The sequence below is a fragment of the Ctenopharyngodon idella genome, chromosome 2 (assembly GCF_019924925.1).
Source record: "Ctenopharyngodon idella isolate HZGC_01 chromosome 2, HZGC01, whole genome shotgun sequence".
In the NCBI taxonomy this organism is placed as follows: Eukaryota; Metazoa; Chordata; class Actinopteri; order Cypriniformes; family Xenocyprididae; genus Ctenopharyngodon; species Ctenopharyngodon idella.
The window spans coordinates 34,426,576-34,444,551 of NC_067221.1; the positions used below are offsets into that span (position 1 = coordinate 34,426,576).

Consider the following 17,976-nt stretch of genomic DNA (forward strand, 5'->3'; position numbering starts at 1 on the left):
TAGAAAAGGCTCTGCCCTTATCTAGAAGGTCCTGTAGAAAAACCAGCACATCCGAAACTGAACACAAGAAAGTAACGATGTTCCTATCTGCGCACCATCCCTCAAACACCCTCCATTTGAGATTATAGAAAGAACGTGTTGAGGCAGCCCTCACGTTTTGAATTGTCTCAATCACTTTCGGAGGTAACCCAGCTGCATTCAGATTTAGGCCCAATCCCATTTCTACCCCTTACCCCTTCCCCTTTCTCCTACTCCTTCGTTTTGTGCGTTCATGTGAAGGGGTAGGGGTGTCTCGATTCTCTTTTGGCTGGAGTGGTAGGGGTAAGGGGAAGGGCCAGATAGCCCTTCAAACTAAGATTTTTCGAGACCACGCTTCGAACGAAGGGGTATGAGAAATTTCCCTGCATACACAGACTACCGTGCTGCTAGAATGTGTGTAGTGATCATGGTAGTGATATTTCAACTCAGGATCGATCACTTATGTGTTACCTGGCTGCCGGTTTCTCCGTAGCTTGCCAAACGCATTTGAATGATGTGAACACAAATGAGTAATACAGTTAAGAGAAATATCCTGTCATCTTTCATAGCGCAGTCATTATTTACATCTCGTATCGTATGTAAACTATTTGCTTTACCAAGGCAACAACTGACTCGTTTGTATTATTTTGCAAAGAGCAGCACCACAGTAGAAAATGAAACCATATCTGTACTGGCCGGCTTGGGGGTGGAGTCTCCACTCCCCATACAGAGGATTCCCACTGGACAGTAAATCTGCTCCCCGTTCATTATTCCTGGAACATGCGTCACGCGTAATGACAGGAGGGTCCTGCTCCACATAATCAGGTCTTTCACTAACAAGTGAAGCTTGTGAGAATACACTCCTCCCTGTCAATTTATGTAGGCTGTCACTGTTGTATTGTCTGTCCTGACCAATACATGATGATTTTTCGAGAAAATGCACAAAATGTCTCAGAGCTAGTAACACTGTTCTAGAAAATGTATGCGCTTCTCTCTCAGGGCAGGAGACCAAACTCCCCTCACTGTTTTGCCCTCGAACAACGCCCCCCAGCCCGTGAGAGATGCATCTGTTGTCACTACACTACTCAATACAACAGGACCCAGAGGGCATCCTGTCCTGAGAAAAGACGGGGCTCTCGAATGACAGAGAGCACCCATGCATTCTGGTGAGACGTGCACTCTGCGGCTGAGACGGCTCGTGGGGCGAATGCCCTGTGACGCTGTCCAGTTCTGAAAATCCCTCATTCGCAGCAGTCCCAGGGGAACCACTGACACTGTTGAGGTCATCAGACCCAGTGGTCGAAGACACATTCCGAAATTGACTAAACTCCCTCGTTGAAAAGGGAGAGGCAGCTGTAAAATGTCTTGATGCGTTCCTCTGAAAAGAAAGCTTGAAACATCACTGAATTCAACCTGAGACCCAAGTAGACTATTTCCTGTGAAGGAATTAGACAACTCTTCGTCTGGCTTATCTTGAAACCTAATCTCTCCAGATGCATCACTAGTGTGTATGTATCGCTCTCTGCTTGCCGCAAGGACGGCGCGCAGATGAACAGATCAGAGCAGCTTCCACGCATTTTGTGAAAACTCTGGGCGCTAAAGCAAGGCCAAATGGGATTTTCGTATACTCGTATGCTGTGCCCTGATAAGCGAACCTCAGATATTTCCTGTAAGCAGGAAAAATATCTATGTGAAAATATGCGTCCTGGAGCTCCACTGAGGTGAACCAATCCCCTTGATGAATACTTTGACACAAAGTTCTGAGCGAAAACATTTTGAATTTGTATTTTCTGAGGTGTTTGTTGAGGACCCGTAAATCTAAAATGGGACGGAGACCTCCCCGTTTCATTTGGGAATCACAAAATAACGGGAGTAGAAGTCCATCTGGCTTTCCTTCGTTGGAATCACTCTTATTAAGTGGCAAATCACTCAACAAACATTACGATTATATTGCGTTTGGGACGTTACCTTGCAGCTCCGTCTGTGACCTGTTAAGCAATAATTCCCAAAGTCTGCTGAGAACAGCTTACGAAATCTTCCATGGGGAAGAGAGACGAGAATGACGAAATGGCAGGTAGCTGCGGTTTATATACAGGGAGGCAGGACTCCCTGATCGCTGCAGCTATTGGTCTGCCATGGTTGGCAGACGTGGTGTTATTTGTGCTTCCGCGATCGGTCACGTCTGAGGTGGTCCCATAGTGAGATACTGAATGAATGTTAGAAAGAGAACCCAATAAACTAAATATAAACCAAACAACACAAACTAAACAAATAAACCTCATTTTAGTGGGAAAGAAACGGTGGCGCTAAACCCGAAGGAGGATTTGAAACCTGTAATTAAAACCATTTCATTTTTATTACACATAAAATCATCATATTCCACCTTAAAACAAACATATAAAATACTCAAGTACCTTCTAACAATACGCTATGTCTCACTTTGTTGACTGTGAGACGTAACAGTCTAATTAAAGGCAGAATTGGGTTGCAACGCAGTCTCTTCTGTATGATTGTCCATGAATGCTGGCACTCGTAACTCAGCCGAGTATAAACACAAAAGTGACCCTAAAATAACACATTCTAAATTTATGGCACCAAATTACATATCAATTACAACTCGTCAGTGAACTTGACCTTGCACTCACATTAGCTGAAACCCAACGCAGAGTTGCACGCACACAGCATTTTCAGATCAACAGGCTTGAGCCCCTGCCCCTTTGATCGCGAAAGTGAAAGTGCCCTTGGCGGTCGCATCGCGGTGCACCCACGTTCCCATTTCTGCCCCCCGGAACGCGATTTCTACCGCGGGAGAACGCCACTGACCTACCCTATGATATCACCTGCCCCTTAAAGGCATAGCATACTCATTCTGGTTACACCCATATGGAGGTTTCAGTGTAAGATAAATTATTAAAATCCCATTATTCAAAATGTTTACAGAAATTATATTTTAAATAACATTTTGGAAGATAAAACATTCACTTTATTCTTTTTTTTTTTTTTTACTTCAGTCCTCAGAATATGCAGAATTGTTCACACCAGAACTAATGAAGAGAGGTCATGAGGACAAACATAAAAATACATATCGGTATTGAATACTTATTCATTTATTTTTGGACATTGTTAGAATGTAAGCATACTGTTATGACTTAATAAAGGGTAAATTAATATTATGTCTTATAGGTTTGTGTGTCCACATGCTGGTCAGTTTCGGTGCAGTCTGACCAACCTTGTGTTTGTGATGGAGGGTGAAGGAGAAGTGCTGTATAACATTGTCTCATGGGATCCTCATGTGTTAGATGGTTTGGGTCAGATACAGCCTGCAGGACCCTTGTACAACATTGACTGTTCAGCAGGTTCAGTCTCAAAACTGCACTTTCCACATTGTGAAATGTTATCTGGTGGTATGTTTATATCTACATCCTAAATATTAATATGTTTCACAGTTGTTGTCTTGAACAACTGTATAGAATTTATGGAAGAGTGACTGATAATTTACACATCAAATTACTTGAAACTGCATCTATTGAGGATATGTTTGTAAATATTTAGCAAGTAATGAGATGATTGATCTTGATGTGTACATAAAAAGCACTTAACATAAAATGTTGGTCACTGTATAATTATAATTAATTTATTTTATTTAATTAATTTTCTATAGAAAAAAATGCTACCTTTATTTTACCAAATAACACAATTCTTAAATGTATTTTGCAGAGGAAAATAAGGACGGTTTGGCTGTGGCACATTTCACTGGTGGTAATGTAGAAATAATACAGCCACTCAAAGTGACAGAAACTCATGTGATCATTGACATCAGAGAACTCAGCCGTTTTGGCCTTGTCTGGATAAAAAGTATATTTGGCATCCCCATTAGAGGCCAGGTTTTGCTCTTTCTTGGAACACTGACTCTTGAAAGGAAAAAACTTAATGTCCACTTGCTTCCAGGGAATGTTCCAGTATCAGAGGTACTGCTATCTGAACGGATTGTTCCCTTGTTTTTTCTCTGCGCTTTCTGTTTAGCAGCATATTTTTGTATACATTATTACTGCTTTTGTATATTGACATATATTATTATTATTATTATTACTTTCTGTGGTGAGGTTAATTTATTGTACAGTATATATGTATATTTAGCACCTGGTTGAACTAGAGTGCATTTGGTGATTATATGATGCAGGTTTATGCTGAAATACTGTGTGAAAGTGGCAGAAATGTTGAAGTAAATCCCCCCCCCCCCCCATTCATCCACCCCCTTTTCCTCAAGGTCCAGCACTGGTACCAGGATAAAAAATACATTGAGACAAGTTCAAAATGTCGCCTGTTTCCTTACCAAGAATACAGTCTGTATTGTCAGCCAGAGGAATGTGAAGTGCAGCCAATGGTAACAATATTTATTGAACAACATGTGAATTTCAACTGAATATCAGTGTGTATTTGGGTAGTTGATGTATAACATGTCCAATTACTTTTTTTGTGATCAATATTTTAAGCTAAAATTATATGAATTCCATCATATGAATTAAGGAAAGTATGTATATTGTGCTGCGACTGGTCATCACAGTTTTTCAACATTTTTAATCAACTTTTTACCTTATTTAAAGATGAAAGCCTTGGATCAATATTGAATAAAAAATTAATATGTTAATTATAATTATCAGAATAAACAATTCATCCATATTTTCAGTTTATTTTCCTAACTGTGGATTATTAATGGTTGTGTAGCAACATGGTCCATTAATATTAAATGTATGTAAAATGACAAACACACATGTAGCTCATCCAATCAGAATTCAGAGTCAGAAATAACCACCTTATAATGTTGTCTTCATATTGGTGTTCTTGTTTTCAGAGTGAGATGTTTGAGCTTGATAATTTTGGCCCAAACTATCATCCCACATTTGAAGTGTTTCTGGATGTCAACATTGAGGAGGTCAGACTGGGTATTTTGGACAAAACCAAAGGTGGGAAGGAAGTGTGGAACAGACGGCGAATCTTTCTTACAGGTAGTCTTGAAATTCTGTTGTTAAAAGCTTAAGGAGTATGTCATTTGAGAAAGTTTGGGAGAGATTTTAAGTTTACCTGTAGACACTCCTATGTGAGAAGTGTCATTTCTACAGTATGCCCTTGGTTACAGTGTTGGGAAGCTACTTTTAAAGTTAGGGTTAGGGTCCTTCAAAATAGCTACGCAAGCTATTAACAAAAATGTAGCCGTAGCTAACTATGCTAAAGCTATGCTGTATCTCTCTAAATAATATATAATTTATTTTGTGATCAGCAGTATTTATCAGGCGCAAAACAATGAAAATATCAATCAGAGTGCATTAAACTTGAACAGATAAATTTAAATTAAATACAACTATTAAAACTAGAATAATTTCTATATTGAAGAACTGTTGGTGAATCATTTTTTAACAGGTTAATTTGCATGAACAGTCCAAACAATAGACTTTGTGTTATTTGGCCTAGTAGATAAAAACTTAAATCACTCAGATTTTATTAAAAATATCTTCATGTTTTTTTCAAAGATGAATGTAAGTCTTGTGGTTTTAAAAAACATTAGGGTGAGTAAATGATGACCGATTGTGATGACAGATTTCTCAGTGATCAATGTCTTTCTTTATTATTTTTTTATTTTTATTATCAATAGCACCAAGTAAAGGTGTAGAACCTTCGGAACACAGAAGGATCCCAGGTCTGTTTCAGTTACATGTTTACATTTTAGTTACATGTTTATTCTTGTCTCACACGTATTGTTCACGCTTCTGAAGACTAACTTAAATAATCTTTTGTTTCAATCAGAAACTGAATTTGTGAACACACACGGAGATAAACTCATTCAGAGAGTTTCATCAGTGATGGCGATTGCTGACACTTTGAAGAGTAAAAACATGATCACTAGTGAAATATGGAGAAAGATTAAAGCTGAAGAACCACAACAGCAGAAAATGAGAGTCTTGTTGGAAGCTCTTGACTCTGGAGGAGATTCTGTTAAAGCAGAATTCTACAGACTGCTGAAGGAGAATGAACCTCATCTAGTAGATGAACTGGAGTCTGGACCCAGTAGACCGTCACCACAGTAATGCTGAGATTGAGTTTGAGGCGTAAAGAGCAGCTCTGCCGTTATTGTACTGTACATATTTATACATGTACATGTTGTAATTTTCTGTTTTCCAAATTTTGAACTCTATCCAGATTTAAATTAGATTGTAATCCTCCCAATACTTTTTTTTTGGTCTACCCACAGCATTTATGCATGTTGATTGTGTTGATGTAATATGATTGTTTTACTCTGTGTAAGCCTACAGTATTACTGTATGAAAACCTGAGTTAATACAAAATGATTTTATTTTATATTACTGTGGAAAAATAACCACAAACAGTTAAAAAAAAAATGTGTAAAAGTTGTGGGAAAACGCATGGGTCATATTTTTCTTTTTTATTTTACATTTTTAAAAGATGAATAAAACAAACGAAAAATAGGGTTAATAAACAATATGAAGTACAGGTCTTTTTTTAACAGGAGCAAGAAGAAATGAATCTCAAGAGTCACACTGAAACATGCTCTCATATTCACGCACTATAAACACAGTATTGCACATTGATTCGCTTATCTTTCCATCTCTGATATGTGAATTTGATCATTATCAAATTCAAATTCTCTTCATACATAAAGCTGCCAAATGAATCTCAAAATCATCAAGAGACCTAACATTGTTTATTGATGAAATCCAATTTCATAACTGCACATGCAAACTTTTTTTTAAACAGAGCAGCTCCTGAAAACCAATTCACTGTAGAACTTCTACTTTATTTCTGATAAAACTGATCAGAGTTGCTAATTTGTTGAACCAAACTACATTGATCATTGCATATTTTAAATGTTCAAAAAAGTTTAATATAGACCAAGGGTCAAGTCCTGCAAATTTCATTTGCCTAAATCAAGCCAGATTCAAACTCAACAGCAGAAACAAATTCTGAAGAAATTGGGCTTTTCTGCGGAGCAAAAGTTGCCAAGGTTTTTGAGCTCATATAAGAGATTTTACAGAAACTTGAATGACTAAATTGCTTAAATTTTAATATTTTAAACTTGCTTTTATGATCTGATTCAAAATCCTTTTCCAGAATTTAGACAATTGTACAAATCATGAACATAAAAAAATGTTTTTAAAACAACTTTCTCCTTTACATTGCTTACCAAAACCATTCAATCTCTGACCCCTTACAACCATCTTAGAAAAATAATATAAAAGTGCAATTTAGTTCAGATACAAATATGGAAAAGCACTCTACTCTACTTTGAAAGTGTGAAGGACAAACACATGGACACTTCAGAGAAAGAGATTCATCACATTCAGTTGTTTCCTTCACATCACAAACAAACACACTCTCTCTCACACACATAGAAACACAAAGCGTCAAATACTCGTGAGGTTTTCTTGGAAGGAGGCAGAGCGTGTGTTCAGAGAAGAGTCTGTAAGCTCACTTTGACACTCTGTGAGTAGCATCCATTTGTTTAAAAAAATCCTAAAATGTTACATAAACTCCAGCTTTCAGAGTTAAAAGCACTGGTGGCGTTTGCCCAGATACTCACATCTCTGTCCTATCAGAAGAGTTCAAACTGGCAGCGGACAGCTATTCCTACGAGGAGCTCGGGCAGTGTGAGCAGTGGTGAGCGGATTATTTCACAAGCGATTGTCGACCCCTGCAGTATTCTTCAACTGACTGACTTGTTCTGCGATATCACATTGTAGATTATACAATTCCTATAATTTAAAACATCATATTATATTAGGTTGAGTGATGGGACAGGTCCAGTGTATAGAGATCAGGCTTTCACTGGGCTTTACACCCAGTAGTTGATGGTTTCTGGTGCCCTCCAGCCTTTTATTGGCCATTCTTTAAAAAAAACAGCCAATACTGACTCACTTGGAGAAAACATCCAATAACTGCTTTGCAGTATCTCATTTTGTGTAGACACTGGTAGAGATTCTAGAGGACTGTATCTGCCACATCAAACCCCTCTTGTTCAAAGAAAAATTTGGAAAGAATAGGGAAAGATGATACGACCAATGGCATTGGCTTGCTTTCTCTCCTCTCATCGCTGTGACCTCTTGTGTTTTCCTCTTCTGCTGCAGTCATTTAGTATTTTGGCACTTTTTTCTTTCAGTCATGTTGTTGTAAAGATAGAAAACAAAGTGTTTGCGTTTGTGTGTGTTTGCATATAGTTGTGTCAGAAAGAGAGTTTCAGACCGTAAGAATGTGCAATAATGAGCATGTATACCATATATTTGCGTCACAGAAGTGCTTTTTTGTGAGGAAAAGTGTGTTGGTCTCACACATGTATTCTGTGGGCGGGGTCGAATATGGAAATTGGGTGGAGCTGGGGTATTTTCCTACATTAGCGTCTTGACTCATCCCCACCCCTTGTCCCCTAGGATACATTTCATAGGCTGATCCTGCCTCCAAAGGCGGAGCAAAGCCTAACCTGTATTGAGGTGTCGTTGAATAAGCGTAGCTGTCAAAAGCCAGCGGATTGGTTGATTCCAGCAGGCCACGGTCTCCAGAATAGTCTGTGGTCTTGGAGACAGGGTTGGGTGGGGCTTGGATTTGTGACTCCCTGGCAATGGTGTTAAAATGGGCGTATTTGTTGTGAGCCATTCGGGAAGCGGGGCGGGGCTCGTAACGACCTGTAGGCGCGGGGTGAATGTTGGCCACTGGGCCACCGGCTGATGCCGAAACTGAAGCAGGATTTGGGGGGGGGGGGGGGGGGTCCCTCAAAACTTGCGACATCTGTGGCACTGTGCTGTGTGATTAAACTGCACATTTTAGAGTGGCCTTTTATTGTGGCCAGCCTAAGGCACACCTGTGCAATAATAATCATGCTGTCTAATCAGCATCTTGATATGCCACACTTGTGAGGTGGATGGATTATCTCGGCAAAGGAGATGTGCTCACTAACACAGATTTAGACAGATTTGTGGACAATATTTGAGAGAAATAGGCCTTTGAGTTCAGCTAATGAAAAATGGGGGCAAAAACAAAAGTGTTGGGGTTTATAATTTTGTTCAGTGTATATTATATATATATATATATATATCAGTGTCAGTGCACTGCAAATGCAACATAATGAAAGTAGTGAACATACTCGACGCGATCGATGCACAAAGTTCCAGTTTTCTTTTTTTCGCTGTCCTTTCATAGATATTAGGGTTGTTTGAATCAGGGTTATTTTTTACATTCAAAACTGAACATTAAAATGTGTTGATCCACACCCAGATTAAGATTAAAACTTGTATGAGGTCAAAGTGTCTGTCAAAATATTCTCCCAGTATTCCTATTATTAGTCGAACAAAATGTTTTTAGCTGATTCTTAAAATATTACATCTGGTCCCCCTCAAATCCTGTTCAAAATATGTGGATGCTATATAGGCTAATCAACGAAACATTAAAAAATAAAAAAGTAATAAAAAACAATGTTAAACTATTATTATATGATTAATTATGTAGGCCTAGCATAAATTATTATTAATAATAGTATATGAATATCAGGTAAATATGTGGTAAAGTGTGGTTTCAAAATAAATGTTTTCATCTTTTCTGTTGGTTACCACAATAGTCTTCGAACACCAAACCCACAAAAAAACTTTAGTCATGAATTTAAAGGGGAAAGCCTAGTTTGAACTTAAAGTGGACTCTGCTGTCCTCTGCTGGTGGAAATAATCTAGTGCATATAACCACAGACAGGTGAAAGAAACGCTCAGCTCTCAAAATCGACACTTACAGCCCGAAATTATTTTTTCCAAATCCATCACGATACATTGTGTACATATTACCTGAACTTTCAACCAGTGTATCATATATTATATAAACGTTAAACTAATATTCGCAGCGAAATTATAAACAGGAAATTATCTGGACCGCCTTGCTGATCATTGGTTGCATTGAGACAGGGTTGCCATGTCCGCCGAATCTCAGCAGAATTTGGCTACTTTTAAAATATTACCGCAGTTTGAGGATTTTATCGAAAATGCATCGAAAAATTACAGCACTCGAGTTAAAAGTGTACATATTTGTACTATTACCTATTTTTTTTTTTTTTTTTTTTTAAATAGCCTAAATACCATTATTTGGAGGGTAAAGTAGGCTATAGCATATGGACTCCTGGAATTGGACACAAAAGGCTGAATAATGCACGCAGGTATCAAACTTTTCTTTTCTTTCTTTCTTTTTTATTACAAAGATAAATAATGTTGTCATCCAAGTTCGTATGTCCACATGTGGTCAGTTTTGGTGCAGTCTGACCAACCTCGTGTTTTTGGGCAGTTGTGCTGCTTTATATTTTTGTGGAAACTGTCCATTCAAAAGTCTGGAGTAAGGTCGTTTAAAAAATAAGAAGATGAGATGAATACTTTTATTCAACAAGGACACATTAAATTGATCAAAATTTATAATGTTACAATAGATTTCTATTTCAAATAGATGCTCTTCCTTTGAACTTTCTATTCATCGCATTGAAGAATCCTGAAAGAAATGTATCATAGTTTTCACAAAAATATGCTGTATATGTATAAAAAAAAAAAAAAAAAAAAAAAAAAAACACACAACACCATCCTTTCTGTAATCTGTACCATTTTGTTAAAACATAAAAATAATAATAACATGGTAATTCCAGTCCACAAAGATAGAGAGTTGGGACAATGATATTATGATAATACAATTGTAAAACAGATCTTCAGTTTTACATAAGGAGCCGTTGCAGGCTGCAGCCAGGTGATGTCGTTTTTAGAACGCTTCCGCAATATGATAACGAAAACAATTTCTGTATATCCGACAAGTTATTTTCGAAGGATGAATTGAAAGAAGAGAATATCTAACGTGATTTTCCGAACTTCCTGAGCTTCCAACTCATACTTCCAGCGCCGTATTGAGATGGAGGTTCCTGACGGTGAGTACAAGATAAATGTGAAACATTTTGAAGCTTGCTGCTTCGCTTTTGCACCGCTGAATTTATGTCGCCCCGGGCCTATAAATTAGGTTAGGCTACATTTTTGACAGACTTCTGAGCTTGCAGTCTTGGTGAGATAAAAAAAAAAAAAAAAAACACGTGTAGCCTACTGCAGCGTAATGCAAAGAAAAATCTTTGTTGATGACCTCGCGGTCTCTGAAATAGCAATATAGCCCCGGGGTAAAATCTGCCCTTGCACGAAAACATGTGGCACTGGCCCGGCACCGCTATAGGCCTGCCATGTCGCCCTGTCACCGTTAAATAAGCCTGCCTGGCGATCCGTTAGAAAAAGACCAATGTTAATTAGTTTGACGAATCTTTCATTCAACTCACCTGAAAATATAAGTGCGATGAATCTGACTTGAAATATTGATCTTGATTTTTGGTTCAGATTTTAATTTTAGTGACCTTGCGGACAGTCCTGAACTTAAGAGGAGGAGAAAATATCCAGAACCTCAGAAGCAAGCTGATGGTATTGACTCTTTGTTTTTACTTATATGACATAAGTAAAGCTGTCTTTTCTACAGTCCATCTGAAAATAAAAGTATTCTATATTAATTATGCTATTTATTTTCACTTTTACCACATCAAGCTAATTTCAGACTTCTAAATCAATAGTAGAATATCTTCATATTGCTTTATACTTAATCAGTTTTCCTGACATGAGCTCTGACATGATCTGGCATAATTCTTTTTCAGCACAAGAAGATCACCTAGCATTGTTGCCACCTACAGTCCCCATTAAAGTAAGTGAGATCGTATTTTCTGAGAATGTAAAAGTTATTTGTTCTTTTTCAACATATGGGGAGATCAATACTGTACCTTTATTTAGACGTTGTTGATGGATGAAAAAAATAAGAATCTGACTTGGAAATCTTTTATAATAGGCTATCTTTATCAAATTATCAGAATTATCTATAGAAATTAATTTGTCTTCTGTGGGGAAAAAACAAGTACACCATTACATGTAATGAGTGTAGGCTATTGCCCTCTTTGGTATTTCATTTAAATGTTTATGAGTTTTAAAGTGCTCGTTGGGAAAGGGCTAAGTAACTTAAAAGAACATATAGTAGGCAAAGTGCAGGTTAAAGGTTTATTAATAGGGATGAATTAAGGTTTATTATAAAGATAAATAAATGCACATACTCACGTATCTCGTTCAACAAAAGGCAACAGATGAAAAAAAAAAATATAGCCTACTAAACAGATAAAAACAAATCATTAAAACATCAAACAGAACACATATATAACACAACTTGTCATGTGCGTACGGTCGTCTGCCGGAAGCTATTTGAATTTATACAATTTTAAATACGGATATTTTTCTTTCAAAAACGCATCCCTGCGCTTCTAAAGGCCTTTATTAACCCTCTGTAGCCGTATGGATTACTTTGATTATGGATGGATGCTTTTCTGTTGTTGTTTTAAAATGTGGCCCCCCATTCACAACTATTATAAACCTAGGAGGAAGACAGCTAGTGACACAGTTAAAAAAAAAAAAAAAAGAGGAAAAAAAGGTTATTTATGTATTCCCAGTTTTGTGCTATAATTCTGAAGCTAGCCCGCAATTTCATAAAATAGAAATTCTATCAATTACTCACCCCAGTGTTTCTCTTTTTTTTTTTTTTTTTTTTTTTTTACAATTTCTTTTAATCACAAAAGTAACAATTCTAAGTATAAAGCACAGAACATTCTCAATTCAGTTTTATAACTCTTATACTGGATATTCTGTACCCAACATTAACAAAATTCAATTAACATGTAGAATGTTTCAATTCCTTCACAACGGGAAATATATAAATATATAAACAGTATAAAATACAGAACATTAGCAACTCAAGTGTAATTCATATACTGGATATTCTGTATTAAACCTGTTAAAAAAAATATTTCAAATGAACATGTACAATGCATTTCAATTCCTTGTAAATACAAAACTGAAAGCATCGGGCCCAATGAGCAGTTCATTCATCAGTTTTAAATACTAAACTCTCAAGCATTTTAACACATCCTATCCCCTTTTTTTTTATTATTTTCTTAAACTTTTGTCCCATATGACAAAAATCTGCACAGAAGACTTGCATTAAACACGGTTCACCCAAAAACTTGAAATTCTGTAATTTACTCACCCTCATGTTGTTCCAAACCTACATGAATTCTTTCTTCAGTTGAACACAGAAGATATTTTGAAGAATGTTGGTAACCAGACAGTTGATGGTAGCCATTGACTTCCATATTAGAAAAAAAAAAAACAAGTCAATGGCTACCATCAACTGTCTGGTTACCAACATTCTTCAAAGTATCTTCTGTGTTCAACTGAAGAAAGAATTCATGTAGGTTTGGAACAACATGAGGGTGAGTAAATGGCAAGTTTCATTTTTGGTTTAAGTATGACTGTAATGACAGGTATAAAGGGGGGGCAACAATTCTCTCTATTAATACTTGTACACTAAGCATCCTGTTCATATGACCTTGCCAAAAACCTGCAAGCATTTATATAAAATCTCAATCCAACATACAGTTTATCAACTGTATATGTGTCAAGCGATGTGTGGTCCAACTCATCTCCAGGTTTGAGCAAAATCCAGTCACTGTCTACTCTAACACGATATGCATGAAAATGTGAATCAAAGGACAAGATCTTACTGCAAAGCATCCATGTGGTATCAATGTTAAGAACATACTTGATCTGTCCAAACAGTCACTTTGCTAGTGAAACTCACTCTGCTTCCTTGTAACATTCAGGCGTTTTCAATACTCACTCCATCAGGTGTTCTTAAGTATGGGTACTTTTTGACTACATCCTCCACAGACATTCCATTCATGATTTCTCGACGTCTCCAGGAGAATGTTCGTGCCATGCATTCTTTGACAGTCGAGATGTCTGGATGCGTCTTCCGATACTCACTTTGTAGAACGTTCACATGGGCCTGGACAGACGTTGAATTCTCCCCAGTATAAGTTTCCTTTGTCAGAACAACAGAAACAGATAGTGTTTAGACTTTGACAGATAATGACAGAGACAGATATGTGAAAAGTCTGCACACTCATTGAACAAGGTGTTTTAGATTTAAAAAAAAAAAAAAAAAAAAAATACACTGAACTGCATGAACAATGAGACCTAGTGTTCAGTCAGTGAAAGAGTGAAGTGTATGCAAAAAATATTTAAATGTCTGTAATATCTGACTTACATTGTCCTGCACTAAATGAAACGAAAGTGATTAAAAGTTGAAAAATAAATTATGCATATATCAGTGGGCTTACATATGCTACGCTGACAAGTGGTGCCATTTTGCTTTAAATTTCCACTTTAGAAACGTGTGCCAGGTGTGCTAGTTAAAAAAAAAAAAAAAAAAAAAAAAAAAAAAAAAAAAAATTGACTATTTGGCATATTCCAGCAAGTAAAGGTAAAATAAAAATATCTTGTGCAATTATGTAGACAGAGATTAATCAATGGCTTAAAAACAATGCAACTTACATAGCCATTTCCCTCCTTATCTCTCAGGAAAGGGTATTTCATAATCAGTGCCTTGACTTGAATAAACTGCATTAGTTGGATACCTAGTACAAAGGCAGAAACAAACTCTAAATCAGTCTCTTGGTTTTGCCCAACAGTCTTCATAGATTGGGAATTGATCTTAAGTAGTACAGTTGTAGTAGCAAAGGTGGTAATAATGGTTATACTTACAGGGTGTATTATGCCATCACTTCATACATTGCTCTTATTTCGTTGCATACTATTGGCACTGTGTAACACGGTTCCTTGATGTCAAGGCTTGCCTGGACATCTTTGGGAAAGGTTGGAATGACAGTCACAACAGGTGAGCTGTGAGCTGCTTCAACACTGCAACACAAAATTATATCAGTAACCAATTGCGGGTTGACCCTATTGCATAAAAATAAACAATTCACCTCCAAGGTGCTCACACAGGTTCTCATTTAAATAGCCTTTATTGTAGGGCAGTGCTACATATTAAAAAAAAAAAAACACCCATCATTACATCAGTGTTTTCTTATTATGGGCTCTTGAACAATGGACAGCATCAATATATTGCATAAATAAATGTATAGATTTTTATGAAATAATCAGACAATATCTAGTATTTTTTCACCGTTTTCAAAAACAAACAAACAAAAAAAAAACCCCACATATACAAATGAGCAGACAAACTCTTATAATAACATAAAAATGTATACAATTTTATGTTGTTGAACATTTACCAAAACGGCACCGTCATAATACTGCCCTTACCGTGGATCAGTGGAAGGATGAGGCTGGAGTTCTGCCGTAGACTGAGCGACTTAAACAATGGTTTCACTCTCCTTTTATTGGCATACAAACTGTTGAAATTTTAGTTGCTTTTTGGAGGAACCATCAAACAGGTAGCCAAACATTCACTGTCATTTTCTGAAAACACGGAAAATTACAACAGTCATAGACGAATAACTGTAAAACACAGACAGACTTCAGTGTGCCCAAATGTGTGGGAAATTAAAGTTTAGCTTAACTCTATGAACGCCTACTAGCTAAACGAAGATAAGCCCAAGACGGTGCGCTTATATTACTTATGAATGGGAGAAAGAGCAACGCGCAATAAGGCAGACAAGCCCAAACTTCTAAATAAAAACCAATCCCTGACTAATGAAGTTATCATTCACTGCAGCTGCCACTGAAGCGTCGGCCTCCGGTTGCTATAAAAACAGTCAGTGTCATGCGCGCTGTTTCTATAGCAAACGGAGCTCGTCGCACTCAAATTTTAATTTGAGAGTGTGTTCATGACCAATTAGTAACCAGTTACTAATATTTACCATAACTCCGATAGCATGTGAAGGCAGCATAAAAACGCTGAGCAAGACGTGATGGTCTAGCCTGAAGAAATATTTTTAAATGCTGTTTGAGCATAAGAAAAAACATTTATGGAACAGGTCATGTAAGATTTTGTTGCTGAATTTAAAAATGTTTTAATTTGAGCAGATATCGATATTCCACAGCAGACGGCGCGAAGCGGGAAAATTGGGTTGCACTGCCCAAATCTGCAGCTAAATAGGCTAACGTTAAACGGCGATGGCAAGTGGAAGCATTTTACACGACTTTACTTGACTAAATGAACAAAATAACTAAAATAACTGTGTGTAACCGAACTAGCAACAAGCCATAACGTCCTTAGTTTAGTTAACGATAGTTTAAGTTATGCTTGTAAACGTTATCAATAGCTAACAGTAGCATGCCATGAACACAAAAATCAAGATTCGGTTACTTACCCCTGAATTTCCTTGCCTCTTCTTCTTTAATCTGTATTCCAGCTTCAATTATTTTCTGAAAACTCGACAAAGATGGACAATTAACCGAAATTTTCGCTCATTTCACACATGAGAGAAAGAACGTGCACTGCGCAACGCAATGGCAAGTAGATATCGCGCCTTCTAAATAGAAGAGCCAATGGCTGATTGGTAAAGTCATTGCGTCATCTTAGCAGCCGTTAAAAGCTCTGGTTGCTATGAAACAATGTTCTTTCAAAATAATCACGTGAGAGTGATAAACCCTTTCCACAAAGTAATACAGTCAACGACTTTATTTTTTTATTATTTATTTATTTTTTTGGTAAATGTGCTGTTCACACAAAATAAATTTTACCAGTATTTTTGAAAAGGCCCTGTTCACAAGCAATTTACCAGTGTGTAAAAGAGGCCATATTCTTGGTATCTGAATAGACCTGGATATCATCATCCTACACTGATATGATATTGTAAATATCTCCAGTTATAATTTGCATAAAAACAATGCAATATAAAGACTAGCTGAAATCCCAGCTGAGTTATTAATGAAACTTGTCTGTAGACATTCACAATTGGATGGAAATTTACCAGCCTTTTTTACTTTAATAAACATCTCTCTGAAATGAAGATTTTGTGATCTCTGATTTGCTGCAAAATTTGCCTGTACCTTAAGCTTGTTAATTGTGTACCTTTTGCTGTCAGAACTAATTTTGTACCTTTAAATTAAAACAAAGGTTCAAATTTGTCACCTTAAGGATCATTTTCTGTACCTTACAGGGTACTTTGGTGGCATATGTACCTTTAGGTACAGAAACGATACCCCTATTTTTCTGTGTGCACCGACACAGTTCTGTTGCGGGTTCCCGGCCTGTGTCCATTGTCAAACCGTTCGATAGAGATGTACTGTAGTTTGACAAGCTACAAGCTACTCATAAATTAAACTACAGTCAAGCTACCCTTCTGAAAAAGTAGTTAGCGACACTCAATGGTGTAGATTTGGTTTCAACATGGGGGGGGGGGTTGAACGTTGGTATGCTGCCTGTTATTTTTTTTAATTAAAAAATAATCTGTTTTATAGTGTTATTGGATAATTTATTTCTTCTTTATCTATCTATACTTCATAACTTTATGAAATTTATGTAAAATCTTTCATCAAATTCTAACATAACAGTGATTCTAAAAAGAAAGAAATTATGTTAAAAATTGAAACCGATTCGCCGTTTTAATGAGTGAGCCACTTAAATCGTTCATTCAGCCAATTCGTTCAAAAGTCAGATTAATTTAGGAAGAAAACAAACACCGATGTGAATAATTTTGTCATTGATAATTACAGACTATAGAAAAATGAACTAACAAAACAGACGGCTGTTTTGGTAACTGGTTACAGTTACACTGATAGTTATAGCTAAATTGCAATGGATTAGCTAGCTAAAATATACGTGTAGTGTACTTAGCTATTACACAATATTCTCATACCTCCTTCAATGGACGGGGAGTATTTTTTTGTCTAATTTATTATGACAAACTCATATTTGATTAGGAACAAAATTATTGTTACAAAATAAATTAATTCTACATATTTTCCATTTGATCTATTGTGATTTTCATGTTGAAATATTGGGGGGGTTATAACTTATGGATTTGAATATTTGGGGGGGTTACCTCCCCCCCAT

At 36.8% G+C, this 17,976-nt stretch overlaps 1 protein-coding gene and 1 long non-coding RNA gene across 39 annotated transcripts in view; one reads left to right on the forward strand and one right to left on the reverse strand.

Moving 5' to 3' along the window:
• LOC127495712 (NACHT, LRR and PYD domains-containing protein 1 homolog) overlaps window positions 1-17,976 on the forward strand; it is a 158,867-nt gene that overhangs the window by 48,654 nt on the left and 92,237 nt on the right. For 5 of the 38 annotated variants that reach the window (XM_051863019.1, XM_051863027.1, XM_051862835.1 and 2 more), the window contains exons 11-12: window positions 3,030-3,106; window positions 3,202-3,422. The exons of 8 other annotated variants lie outside the window; for them this stretch is intronic. In XM_051863019.1, the coding sequence (XP_051718979.1) occupies window positions 3,030-3,106; window positions 3,202-3,422 (298 nt within the window). Of the gene's footprint in view, window positions 1-3,029; window positions 3,107-3,201; window positions 3,423-3,735; window positions 3,987-4,285; window positions 4,403-4,870; window positions 5,025-5,668; window positions 5,714-5,820; window positions 6,515-9,843; window positions 10,967-11,417; window positions 11,499-11,725; window positions 11,773-17,976 lie in introns of those variants that run through there. 25 more of the 38 variants (XM_051862804.1, XM_051862975.1, XM_051863150.1 and 22 more) reach the window with 19 other exon arrangements.
• Window positions 14,369-16,280, reverse strand: LOC127495983 (uncharacterized). The gene is made up of 2 exons (XR_007925221.1): window positions 15,279-16,280; window positions 14,369-14,870 (listed from the first exon to the last, which is right to left on the reverse strand). It is a non-coding gene; the product is annotated as an uncharacterized LOC127495983 (long non-coding RNA).